This window comes from Scyliorhinus torazame, chromosome 3 (assembly GCF_047496885.1).
Source record: "Scyliorhinus torazame isolate Kashiwa2021f chromosome 3, sScyTor2.1, whole genome shotgun sequence".
NCBI classification, from domain to species: Eukaryota; Metazoa; Chordata; class Chondrichthyes; order Carcharhiniformes; family Scyliorhinidae; genus Scyliorhinus; species Scyliorhinus torazame.
The window spans coordinates 275826339-275840201 of NC_092709.1; the positions used below are offsets into that span (position 1 = coordinate 275826339).

General features: G+C 46.0%; 1 protein-coding gene across 2 annotated transcripts in view; it reads left to right on the forward strand.

The window, feature by feature from the left end:
• dnai1.2 (dynein, axonemal, intermediate chain 1, paralog 2) overlaps nt 1–13863 on the forward strand; it is a 441248-nt gene that overhangs the window by 323163 nt on the left and 104222 nt on the right. For both annotated transcript variants that reach the window (XM_072497265.1, XM_072497264.1), the window contains exon 17: nt 5535–5683. In XM_072497265.1, the coding sequence (XP_072353366.1) occupies nt 5535–5683 (149 nt within the window). The remainder of the gene's footprint in view (nt 1–5534; nt 5684–13863) is intronic.

Here is a 13863-nt window from a genome sequence, read left to right on the forward strand (position 1 = left end):
GACTGTAATCTGACTCTGAACTGCTTGTTCCTTCTCTGCTTCTCTCTCTCTCCCTCTGATTTCTGGTTCTCGTTCTGGTAGTTCCTGCCCTGGTCTCTGGGTTTATATATTTTTCTAACAGTTATCTAGTTTTTATGACTTTATTGTAAAGTAACTTATTTTGATTGTAAAAAGTATCTTTGATCTAAACCTTCTAATCCAACTAAGTATTCATTTTGACATGACTCTCATAGACCTGATTACATTGTTTCCTTTGTGATGTTCAAAATGCTTTGGTTTCAATACAGGTGTGAATTTTAATTCCTGTCATTTCTATAATTTTATTTTCCAATTGTGTCCTCAGCTCATAATTTTGACTTTGATTTTGGCTTTGAATTATGTTTCTCTTAGACTGATAGTCTCCAGTTTTCTTTAATTTACCTGGTTTAGCAAATTTTCACACCTAGAATTACCACCAAATTCAACTGAACCTCATCCTTTTTTCTAGCTGCTCACTAAGATAGTTACTTTCAATGAAGGTGTGAGCCATTATTTTTGGCTTCATTCAAAATCCTGTTTGGCTTGTTTGCTAAGCCTGCTTGACCAAGGCTATCTGCATTTTACAATCCTTCCCTGGCAGCTGCTGTTAACCCTTTGTGGGATCTTTCCCTGTATCCTCTCATGTTTCTCTCAGACCAGATATTGCCAGACTTCCATGTTTCAAATGACACATCTTTCCATATTTTCAATGACACTGCAATTAGGTTACTGTGAAAAATCCCTTCGTTGTCACACTCTGGCACCTGTTCGGATACACTGAGAGCGAATTCAGAATCCAAAGAGAAAATGCTGGAAAATCTCAGCAGGTCTGGCAGGTTGGGAAAGAAAAGAGCTAACGTTTCGAGTTCGGATGACCCTTTGTCAAAGCTGAATTCAGAATGTCCAATTCACCGAACAAGCACCTAACAAGATCGTCTTTCGGGACTTGTGGGAGGAAATCCACGTAGACGTGCAGACTCCACACAGACAGGGACCCAAGCCATGAATCTTAACGGGTCCCTGGCGCTGTGAAGCAACAGTGCTAACCACTGTGCTACTGTTTTCCCCTGTTTCTGACTAAGGGACCCACATTTGGCTTCACCAATCTTTTACTCTTCACATACCAATAGAAACTATTACAGCCAGTTTTTAGGTTCCCTGCAAGCTTACTCCCGTACTCTATTTTCCGCTCCTTAATGAATCTCTTTGGCCTCCTTTGCTGAATTTTAAACTGCTCAGGCCTGCTGTTTTTTTTCTGGCCAATTTGTATGCCTCTTCCTTCCCATTTTATTTTAATAATAATAACAATAATAATAAGCACTTATTGTCGCAAATAGGCTTCAATGAAGTTACCTGTGAAAAGCCCCTAGTCGCCACATTCCGGGGCCTGTTTGGGGAGGCCGGTACGGACTTTTGCCAGACAGAAATAAACAATTGTTGCAGTTCACCCATGTGCTCTTTGAACATTTGCAATTGCCTATCGTCCGTCATCTCTTTAAGTAACGTTCCCCAATCCATCATAGCCAGCCTAGTTTCCTTTATTTAGATTCAGAACCCTAGTCTCAGATTCACTACATCACTCTCCATCTTGATGAGAAATTCTATCACATTATGGTTGTACATCCCCAAAGGGCCCGCACAACTAGATTGCCAATTATTCCTTTCTCAATGCTCAGCACCACACAATGGGCTGAATTGCCTCCTTCTGTGCGGTAAACATTCTATGATTTTTATACTCCTATGACATTCACACACCAATGATAACAGACTAAAGCAAACTAAACATATATATATAGATACATAGAAGATAAGAGCAGGAGGAGGCCTTTTGGCCCTTCGAGTCTGCTCTGCCATTTATCATGATCATGGTTGATCATCCAACTCAACAGCCTAATCCTGCTTTCTCCCCATAGCCTTTGATTCCATTCTCCCCAAGTGCTATATCTAGCTGCCTCTTGAATATATTCAATGTTTTAGCATGAACTACTTCCTGTGGTAATGAATTCCACAGGCTCACCACTCTTTAGGTGAAGAAATGTCTCCTCATCTCTGTCCGAAATGGTGTACCCTGAATCCTCAGACTATGACCCCTGGTCCTGGACACACCCATCATTGGTAACATCTTCCCTGCATCTACCCTGTCTAGTCCTGTTGGAATTTTATAAGTCCCTATGAGAACCCCCCTCATTCTTCTGAACTCCAGGGAGAACAATCCTAACCTAGTCAATCTCTCCTCATATGTGTGGACCCAAAGGAAATGGGCGAGGTACTAAATGAATACTTTGCATCAGTATTCACCAAAGAGAAGAAATTGGTGGATGTTGAGTCTGGAGAAGGGTGTGTAGATTGTCTGGGTCACATTGAGAACCCAAAAGACGAGGTGTTGGGCGTCTTGAAAAATATTAAGGTAGATAAGTCCCCAGGGCCTGATGGAATCTACCCCAGAATACTGAAGGAGGCTAGAGAGGAAATTGCTGAGGCCTTGACAGAAATCTTTGGATCCTCACTGTCTTCAGGTGATGTCCCGGAGGACTGGAGAATAGTCAATGTTGTTCCTCTGTTTAAGAAGGGTAGCAAGGATAATCCAGGGAACTACAGGCCGGTGAGCCTTACGTCAGTGGTAGGGAAATTACTGGAGATAATTCTTCGAGTCAGGATCTACTCCCATTTGGAAGCAGATGGATGTATTAGCGAGAGGCAGCAGGGTTTTGTGAAGGGGAGGTCGTGTCTCACTAACTTGATAGAGTTTTTCGAGGTAACAAAGATGGTTGATGCAGTTAGGGCAGTGGATGTTGTCTATATGGACTTCAGTAAGGCCTTTGACAAGATCCCTCATGGCAGACTGGTACAAAAGATGAAGTCATACGGGATCAGGGATGAGCTGGCAAGGTGGATACAGAACTGGCTAGGTTATAGAAGGCAGAAAGTAGCAATGGAAGGGTGCTTTTCTGATTGGAGGGCTGTGACTAGTGGTGTTCCACAGGGATCAGTGCTGGGACATTTGCTGTTCGTAGTATATATAAACGATTTGGAGGAAAATATAACTGGTCTGACTAGTAAGTTTGCAGACGACACAAAGGTTGGTGGAATTGCAGATAGCGATGAGGACTGTCGGAGGATACAGCAGGATTTAGATCGTTTGGAGACTTGGGCGGAGAGATGGCAGATGGAGTTTAATCCGCACAAATGTGAGGTAATGCATTTTGAAAGGTCTAATGCAGGTAGGGAATATACAGTGAATGGTAGAACCCTCAAGAGTATTGACAGTCAGAGAGATCTAGGTGTACAGGTCCACAGGAAACTGAAAGGGGCAACACAGGTGCAGAAGGTAGTCAAGAAGGCATACGGCATACTTGCCTTCATTGGCCGGGGCATTGAGTACAAAAATTGGCAAGTCAAGTTGCAGCTGTATAGAACCTTAGTTAGGCCACACTTGGAGTATAGTGTTCAATTCTGGTCGCCACACTACCAGAAGGATGTGGAGGCTTTAAAGGGGGTGCAGAAGAGATTTACCAGGATGTTGCCTGGTATGGAGGGCATTAGCTATGAGGAGAGGTTGAATAAACTCGGTTTGTTCTCCCTGGAACGACGGAGGTTGAGGTGCGACCTGATTGAGGTCTACAAAATTATGAGGGACATAGACAGAGTGGATAGTCAGAGGCTTTTTCCCAGGGTAGAGGGGTCAATTACTAGGGGGCATAGGCTTAAGGTGCGAGGTTCAAGGTTTAGAGGAGATGTACGAGGCACATTTTTTACACAGAGGGTAGTGGGTGCCTGGAACTCGTTGCCGGAGGAGGTGGTGGAAGCAGGGACGATAGTGACATTTAAGGGGCATCTTGACAAATACATGAATAGGATGGGAATAGAGGGATACGGACCCCGGAAGTGCAGAAGATATTAGTTTAGACGGGCAGCATGGTCAGCACAGGCTTGGAGGGCCAAAGGGCCTGTTCCTGTGCTGTACTTTTCTTTGTTCTTTGTTCATATAACAGTCCCTCCATCCCTGGAATCAATCTGGTATACCTTTGTTGCACTTCCTCGAGAACAAGACCATTCTTCCTCAGAAAAGGAGACCAAACCTGCACACAATATTCAAGTGTGGCCTCACCAAGGCCTGTATAATTGCAGCAACACATCCCTGCTTCTGTACTCGAAACCTCTCGCAATGAAGGCCAACATGCCATTAGCCTTCTTTACCGCCTGCTGCACCTGCATGCTTACCTTGTGCGACTGGTGCACAAGGAGACCCAGGTCCCGCTGCCCACTTCCCTCTCCCAATTTACAACCATTCAGGTAGTAATCTGCCTTCCTTTGCTTCTATTGTGAATAACCGCACACTAATCCAAATTATACTGCATCTGCCATTGGTTTGTCCAGACGCCTAACATGTCTAGACCATGCTGAAGGATCCCTGCATCCTTGTCACAGTTCACCCTCCCACCCAAATTGGTATCATCTGCAAACTTGGAGATGTTACATTTTGTTCCCTCATCCAAATCATTTATATATATTGTGAATAGCTGGGTTCCCAGCACCGATCCCTGTGGGCCAATTTGAAAAGGACCCATTAATTCCTACTCTTTGTTTCTTCTTTGCCAACCAGTTTTCTATCCACCTCAATACACTTCCCACAAACCCATGCGCTTTAATTTTGCACAATAATCTGTTATGCGGGACTTTGTCAAACGCCTTCTGAAAGTCAAATATACCACATGGACTGGCTCCCCTTGTCAACTGTACTGGTTACATGTTCAAAGAATTCCAACAGATTTGTCAAGCATCATTTCCCCTTCATAAATCCATGCTGACTCTGACTGATCCTGCCACTGCTTTCTAAATGTTACGCTATAAAGTCCTTGATAATGGATTCAAGCATTTTCCCCACTACCCATGTTAGGCTTACTGGTTTATAATTCCCTGCTTTCTCTCTACCTCCCTTTTTGAATATCGGAGTGACATGAGCTACCCTCCAATCTGCAGGGACAGTTCCAGAGTTTGTAGAATCCTGGAAGATGACCACCAGTGCGTCCACTATTTCCAGTGCCACCTCCTTAAGCACTCTGGAATGCAGATTCACAGGCCCTGTGGATTTATCTGCCTTCAATCCCATCAATTTTCCCAGCACCATTTCTCTACTAATGTTGACCTCCCTTCGTTCCTCCCTCTCACTAAACCTTTCATTATCCAACATTTCTGGTATCTGATTTGTGACCTCTTTTGTGAAGACAGAACCAAAGTATGTATTCAATTGCTCAGCCATTTCTTGTCCCTCATTATGCATTCCCCTGTTTCTGTCTGTAGGGTGCCTACATTTCTCTTTACCAATCTATTTCTCTTCACATATCTATAGAAACTCATAGTGAACATAAAAATGTTCAGTTGTTTGTTTTCTGAATCATATTGCAAGGCACCAAAATAGTCCAATGTTAGTAACTGCTTAGGTTGTATTCTTATCTGGTAACTTGGTCTATATTGTCCAAACGTGGTAATTAATTCATTATTGTTGTATTCATTAGTGCTCCAAGGCCTACTCAAGTGAGTTTTTGGATACTTATGAAGCCCATCACATGGCAGTGGATGCCTTGCACTGGAATACCTTCCATCCAGATATCTTCATTTCCTGTAGTTCTGATTGGACAGTAAAGATTTGGGACCATAATTTAAAGTAAGTGTAAGTTGAGAAGGAGAGTACATTCCTGTGGCAGTGGATAATTGCACCATATAAAATGTAGACTTGTCTCACTGATTTGAAAGGACCCTCAATTTGTTTGCTTCAAAAATGAAACCTTTCGTTCTTGAAAATCAACATAATTTCATGTGTTTATAAAATTTACAATCTAACCTGCTCTTTGTCATTATAGATTTCACTCCTAGAGTTCAATTTTCCTAGCCCTGGGTTGGCAGGCTATGAGATGAGGAAATTTGTGTGTGTGGAGTGAGGGGAGAGAAATGCAGGAAAATAGCGAGGAGCCACATCAGCATAGCTCCCCAACACATTCCTGCTGCCAGGGTGATTTCCCAGATGTTGTTGGCATGCAGATTAGCTGCCCACAAGGTAGGTCTCCAAATTCATATACAAGGCCCCAAATAGGAACCATTTAGAGAACTCACTGGCATTTTGTCAATGACAAAGTGGCGGCCCTCCCTACCGCATCTGAAGATATTTAGTGAATGGAGGCAGCCTTCCTGTGGCGGTGTGGGGAGAGATGGAGGTATCTGATCCAGACTCCAATGTCCAAAGAAGGGACCACCAGCAGGAAAAGGTTTCATCCCCAGAAAGAGGGCTGCCGAAAGGAAAGGCTGCTCCCAAGGCCCTAACATGAAATCCAGAAGTGCTTCACCTCTAATCAGAGAGGCCTATCTGGTTGGTGCCTCTGAAATATAATTACAGACTTAACCTTTTGATATACATCTACCTCAGCAGTGAAGAATCTAGAACTAGGGGGCACAGGTTAAAATTAGAAGTCTCCCATTTATGACAGATGAGGGGAATTTTTTTCTCTCAGGAGGGTAGTTAATGTGTAGAATTCTCTTCTCCAAAAACCAATGGAGGATGGATCAATGAATATCTCCCAAAGCTGTGTTCGACATATTTTTGACCGTATATTTGACCGACAAGGGAGACAAGAGTTATGGGAGACGGGACGGAAAGTGGAGTTAAGGCCACAATTGGGTCACAGAATTTACAGTGCAGAAGGAGGCCATTCAGCCCATCGGGCCTGTACCGGCTGTGGGAAAGAGCACCTCGCCCAAGCCCATCCCTCCACCCTAACCCAGGTCAATCATAATCCTATTGAATGGTGGAACAGGCTCTATAGCCTACTCCTTGGACTATTCCTTATGATTTTATATCTGCTGAGGCTGGCAAAGCCACAGAACCTCTGGCCCTCTAATCATGCCAGTAGCATCATGGCGCACCTGCTGTCGTTAACCGGTTGGCACACTTGAAGGCTAATTAGTAGGTCACCCCTGGGAATATCACTGTGTTGACCTTGCTGTTGGCAGGTGCACACTCAGGACCGCCATTTAGTCATGGCATCAGGGTCCTGAAGCCCAGGGGAAAGTCATGCACCTGATGTGTCTTTATTATTGCCAGGTTGCAAAGCTAAAGCATTGAATAAGACAGAAAAAAAGGTTCCAATGTGTCATTTTGGATTTTTGTTGTGCTAGCTTATTTTAAAAGGGTGGTTTTTTTAAGCATTCATGGGATGTGAGCATCGCTGACAAGGCCATAATTTATTGCTCATCACTAATTGTCCTTAGGAAAATGGTAACAAACTGTTGTCTTGAACTACTGTCGTCCATGAGGCGAAGTACACCATTATGATCTGGTTAGGGACCGTTAACTTATTTTAAAAATCCAAATGCGTCATTGTAAACAATAAAACTACACCACAAGATTTCAGCTATATTTAACAAAACAGAAACTTAATTGTATCAAGAACAAAGTGAACAAAACAAACGGTAAGTTAGCACTATAGTTGCTAACTACTATGCTGAGACTCAGCTTTACTTCTTATTGCCCCAAGAATTCTCTTATAAAATACATCAATCTTAAAGTTATTTACATCTGTAGGGACCAGCCATATGTCATAGTCCTCTGGAGAATCCTCCTCAGCTCCAGCTATGTTTAGAGGGAAACCCTCCCTTGAGTCAGTCCCTTGTTCTGGTTACTTTTCAAAACTTCCAAGCTAATTCAGATGACTACTTTCTTTTGCAATAAGGCACCGTGTAGCCCACTGTAGATTCTACCACTAGCTTCTGACGAGGCAATCTTCCAGATTCAGTTATCTCAACATTCAAACTGAGATTAGGCCTCATCTGCATTCTACACAGCGGGCTGGTTTAGCATAGTGGGTTAAATAGCTGGCTTGTAAAGCAGACCAAGGCCAGCAGCGCAGGTTCAATTCCTGTACCAGCCTCCCCGAACAGGCACCAGAATGTGGCGACTAGGGGCTTTTCACAGTTACTTCATTTGAAGCCTACTTGTGACAATAAGCGATTTTCATTTTCATTTCAATGATGACATTACTTCCTTACTCTGCTTATAGTGCAGAACTATCTTTTTTTTAGGTTAATTTCTCTCAGTGAGCTGCAAACTGCATCAGATTCAAACTTCAACTAAACCAGTAAACTGAAACCAGTGAACTTCCCTAAGTTCCACCCAATTCCATAATGACGTAGCCTGTCCTCAAACCAACCTTTAGATTAATTATCTCTCATTTACAACTTCTTCTTTGATCTGCTGAAGTGAATGGATTTTGCAAACTTTCAGAGTTTTCTGAAAGCTTTTCAAGTAATTTGGCTCTATCCCCAAAAACAAAAATCTCTCGAATGACTTTCTTTGCAAGCATTGCAGCCATAATTTTTCCAGTTCTTTAGCTAAAGAACCTACCTGCTTTATACCTCTACACTGCTATTGTCAACCTTTCTGTTAATGCTATTGACTATTGGCTTTGTTAATTGTTGCAAATCACTCAGGGATAAATATTCCTTCTCCTGAAAAATGTTAGCAACTGACAATGCCATAACTGCTTCTCAAGGAATGTAGTAAAAGTTCCCTGTCAAATTTTGTTAGCTTAAACATTAACCAATTTTCCACTCTCTTCCTATTAGTCTGTGGATTTGAAATCCAACCAAGAGCCCAGTTTTCTGCAAATATTAATTTGTTTACTTGTTTCATTAGAGTAGTAAGGAAAGTAGGATCTTCTGCAATAACGCACCCCTCCCCGGTGAACTCAATGCATTCTTTGCTCGTTTCGAGCAGGAAACCAACAAACTGTTGTCAACTGCCCCAGCAGCCTCGGACACGCCCATACATACTGTCATAGCCTCAGAAGTCAGATCGGCCTTCTTTAAATTAACCCTCGAAAAGCAACGGGTCCTGATAGAGACCCTGGTCATGCACTCAGATCCTGCGCGGACCAACTGGCGGATGTGTTCGCAGGCATCTTCGACCTCTCCCTACTCCGTTCCGAGGTTCCCACCTCGACCATCATACTGGTGCCAAAGAATATCCAGACAACACGCCTCAATGACTACCATCCGGTAGCCTTGACATAATAATAATCGCTTATTGTCCCAAGTAGGCTTCAATGAAGTTACTGTGAAAAGCCTCCAGTCGCCACATTCCGGCACCTGTTTGGGGAGGCCGGTATGGGAATTGAACTGGCGCTGCTGGCATTATTCTGCATTACAAGCCAGCTGTTTAGCCCACTGTGCTAAACCAGCCCCTCATTATAAAGTGCTTCGAGAGGTTGGTCATGAGACACATCAACTCCATACTCCCAGAATGCTTTGATCCATTGCAATTCACATACCGCCACAACCGGTACACAACAGATGCTATTTCCCTGGCCCTACACTCATCCCTGGAGCATCTTGACAACAGGGACTCCTATATCAGACTCCTATTCATTGACTACAGCTCCACCTTCAATATCATAATCCCATCCAAGCTCATAGCAAAACTTCAAAACCTATGACTTGGTTCCTCCCTCTGCAACTGGATCCTCGACTTCCTGACCCACAGACCACAATCAGTAAGTATAAACAACAACAACCACCTCCACAATATTCCTCAATACCAGGGCCCTGCAAGGCAGCGTACTTAGCCCCCTACTATACTCCCAATACACACACGACTGTGTGGCAAAATTTGGCTCCAACTCCATCTACAAGTTTGCTGATGACACAACCATAGTGGGTCGGATCTCAAACAACAGTGAGTCAGAGCATAGGAGGGAGATGGTGTGGTGTAACAACAATCTCTCCCTCAACGTCAGCAAAACTAAGGAGCTGATCATTGACTTCAGGAAGTGAAGTATTGTACACACTCATGTCTGCATCAATGGTGTTGAGGTGGAGATGGCTGACAGCTTCAAATTCCTAGATGTGCAGATCATCCACAATCTATCCTAGTCCACCCATGTTAATGCTACGGCCAAGAAAGTACAACTGCACCTAAACTTCCTCAGGACACTAAGGAAATTTGGCATGTCCACATTTACTGTTACCAATTTTTACAGATGCACCATAGAAAGCATCCTATATGGCTGCATCACAGTCTGGTAAGGCAACTGCTCAGTCCGTCCAAAACTGTAAGAAACTACAGAGTGCCGTGAACATAGTCCAGTTCCATCACTTGAACATGCCCCCCCCCCCCCCCCCCCATCCATTGACTCTGTCTACACCTTCTGCTGCCTTGGGAATGCAGGCAACTTAATCAAATACCCCACCCACCTGGTTATTCTCTCTTCCATTGGGCAGGAGACACAAAAGTCTAAGAACACGCACTAACATTCAAAACAGCATCTTCCCCGCTGCTGCCAGAATCCTGAATGACCCTCTTATGGACTGAACTAATCTCTCCATGCAATCTTCTCTACTGAGTAGCACTACACTCTGTGTATGCTTCACCTGATGCCTGTGTCTATGTATTTACTTTGTGTATTTATCGTATGTCCTGTGTGATGTGTTGGGTGTTCTGGATCACAAACAGGTCACCAACACTGGAAGTGGTGCAACTCTATTTTATTATAAGGTTAACTATGTTAAGATACTTGAACTGTGGATAAATGCAATACCAGCTTTAACTGTTGACCCTTGCCTAGTCCTAACCAGGTGATGCACTCAGCACATGGTGAATGTATGTGTTGCAGGCTGTGAGCTCTGTGCTCCGAGCTGGCTGCTACTGGAATCAGCAGGAACTCTCCTGTCCCCTGTCTTTATAGTGCATGTGCTCTCACTGGTGATTGGCTGCAGTGTTGTGTATGCTGATTGGTCCCACTGCATGTCCATCAGTGTGTGTGTGTCTGCACCATAATATACTGGTGTATATTATGACATCCCCCCCTTTTATATAAAGAACATGTGCCTGCGTGACAATAAATATCATGTAGTGAATGTACCTGACTATGTGTGTGCGTGTTATTTACATGACTATGTACATGTACGTGATTTACACGTGAAGGTGCCTGGTGCAGAGAAATAGGGTGTCACACCAACAACGAAATGAACATTATATACAAACTACTGGAACGATGAAACAGGATAACAGAACAGATCAAAGAGTCCAACATTGTAAAACTCATCAGTCAAGTCTCTGAGGTGGGCGACGAATTCTGGTTGACCGCCTCACGGGTGGGTCAGGAGCCACCGGCTGAGGAACGGGCTGGGCCATGGCAGAGTGAGGAGGATGCAGAGTATTCGGAATCTCCACATAGTCCAGGTTGGGGACAACAAGAGAGCATGGCACCGGTGGAGGATCACGTAGCGAGCGTGGAACGAGATGAAGGGCACGCCGATTGCGGCGGCGAATGGAATCATCTGGCAGATGAACCAGGAACGAGCGGGGAGACACCTGCCGAAGAACCACAGCAGTTGCAGATTAGCCACCCTCCAGAAGATGGATGTGGACGTTGTCATCCGGCGGCAGAGCAGGGAGATCAGTCGCCCGAGTGTCATGCGCCGCCTTGTGTTGTGCACGAGACTGTTGCATCCGCTGAAGGACCGGAGCGTGGTCGAGGTCTGGGACGTGAATGGATGGCACAGTGGTCCTGAGGGTGCGACCCATGAGCAGCTGGGCTGGCGACAGGACCATGGAGAGTAGGGCTGAACGATAGGCCAGCAAGGCGAGGTAGAAGTCGGATCCTGCATCGGCATCCTTGCAGAGGAGCTGTTTGACGATGTGGACGCCCTTTTCCGCTTTGCCATTGGATTGGGGGTGCAGGGGACTGGATGTCACATGCACAAAGTTGTACCTGCTGGCAAAGTTGGACCATTCCTGGCTCGCGAAGCAGGGGCCATTGTCTGACATCACAGTGAGTGGGATGCCGTGACGAGCAAAGGTCTCCTTGCAGGCACGGATGACCACCGATGATGTGATGTCGTGCAGGCGTACGACCTCCAGGTAGTTCGAAAAATAGTCTACAATCAGAACATAGTCTCTGCCGAGCGCATGGAACAGGTCAACGCCTACGTTAGACCAAGGGGACGTGACCAACTCATGGGGCTGTAGGGTCTCATGTGGTTGGGCCGGCTGGAACCGCTGACAGGTGGGGCAGTTGAGCACTGTGTTGACGATGTCCTCATTGATGCCGGGCCAGTACACAGCCTCTCGGGCCCTCCGTCGGCACTTCTCCACGCCAAGCTGGTCCTCGTGTAGCTGTTCCAAAACGAGCTGGCGCATGCTGTGCGGGATCCGATGTGGTCCAGCTTCAGGACTACTGCCAGATCATCTCTGATATTGTAGAACTGCGGGCATTGGCCCTTGAGCCGTCCGTCCGTCATGTGACGCATGACACGTTGTAGTAGGGGGTCAGCCGCAGTCTCGTGGCGAATGTGGATAAGACGTAAGTCCGTGGCCGGCAGATTGGAGGCCGTGAAGGCCACATGGGCGTCAACCTGGCAGACGAACCCGTCTGGGTCACATGGGATGTTGACTGCCCTGGACAGAGCATCGGCTATGATCAGGTCCTTGCCCGGGGTGTATAGGAGCTGGAAATCGTACTGCCTGAGTTTAAGCAGAATGCACTGGAGGCGAGGGGTCATATCATTCAGGTCTTTTTGTATAATGTTGACCAGCAGACGATGGTCGGTCTCGACAGTGAATTGGGGAAGGCCGTACACGTAATCATGAAATTTGTCGACCCCAGTTAACAGGCCCAGGCACTCCTTTTCGATCAGCGCATAGCGCTGTTCCGTGGGGGTCATGGCACGTGACGCATATGCAACAGGGGCCCATGATGAGGACTCATCGGATTGCAGGAGCACCGCCCCAATGCCGGATTGGCTGGCATCCGTTGAAAGTTTTGTTTCCTTCATGGCATCAAAAAATGCCAATACCGGGGCCGTGGTAAGCTTGGTCTTAAGCTCCTCCCATTCGCGTTCGTGGGCGGGAAGCCATTGGAAGTCTGTCGTCTTCCTGACCAGGTTCCGGAGAGCTGTGGTATGGGAGGCGAGGTTGGGAATGAACTTCCCCAGGAAGTTGACCGTGCCCAACAATCAGAGGACCGCCTTCTTATCCGCTGGTTTCTGCATGGCCGTGATGGCTGCCACCTTGTCCGCATCCAGCCGCACACCCAACCGGGAGATGTGGTCCCCTAGTAACTTGAGTTCCGTCTGGCCGAAGGAACATTTGTCTCTGTTGAGGCGAAGGCCTTGGTCCCGTATTCGTTTGAAAACGCGCTGGAGGCGATTGATATGCTCCTGCGAGGTGGTGGACCAAATGATGATGTCGTCAACATAGATGCGCACACCCTCAATGCCCTCCATCATTTGCTCAATGATCCGGTGGAATACTTCTGATGCCGATACAATCCCAAACGGCATCCTGTTGTAGCAGTATCTGCCAAACGGGGTATTAAAGGTACACAGCTTTCTGCTGGACCTGTCTAGTTGAATTTGCCAGAATCCTTTCGAGGCGTCAAGTTTGGTGAAGATGTTGGCCCGAGCCATCTCGCACGTGATCTCCTCGCGCTTGGCGATAGGGTAATGCTCCCTCATTATGTTGCGATTCAGATCCTTTGGGTCAATGCAGATCCGGTGCTCGCTGGAGGGCTTCTTTACGCACACCATGGAACTGACCCAGTCGGTTGATTCCGGCACTCTGGAGAGCACTCCTTGGTCCTGGAGGTCCTGCAGCTGCTGCTTGAGGCGGTCCTTGAGGGGTGCTGGGACTCTGCGACGTGCATGAACCACAGGCGTGGCGACTTGTTTGAGCAGGATTTTGTAAGTGTATGGAAGCGTGCCCATGCCTTCGAAAACGTCACGGTTTTGGTCGATGATGGCATTGAGTTGCGCCCTGAAGTCCGCATCCTGGAAGGCAGACGTGTCATCTGGAAA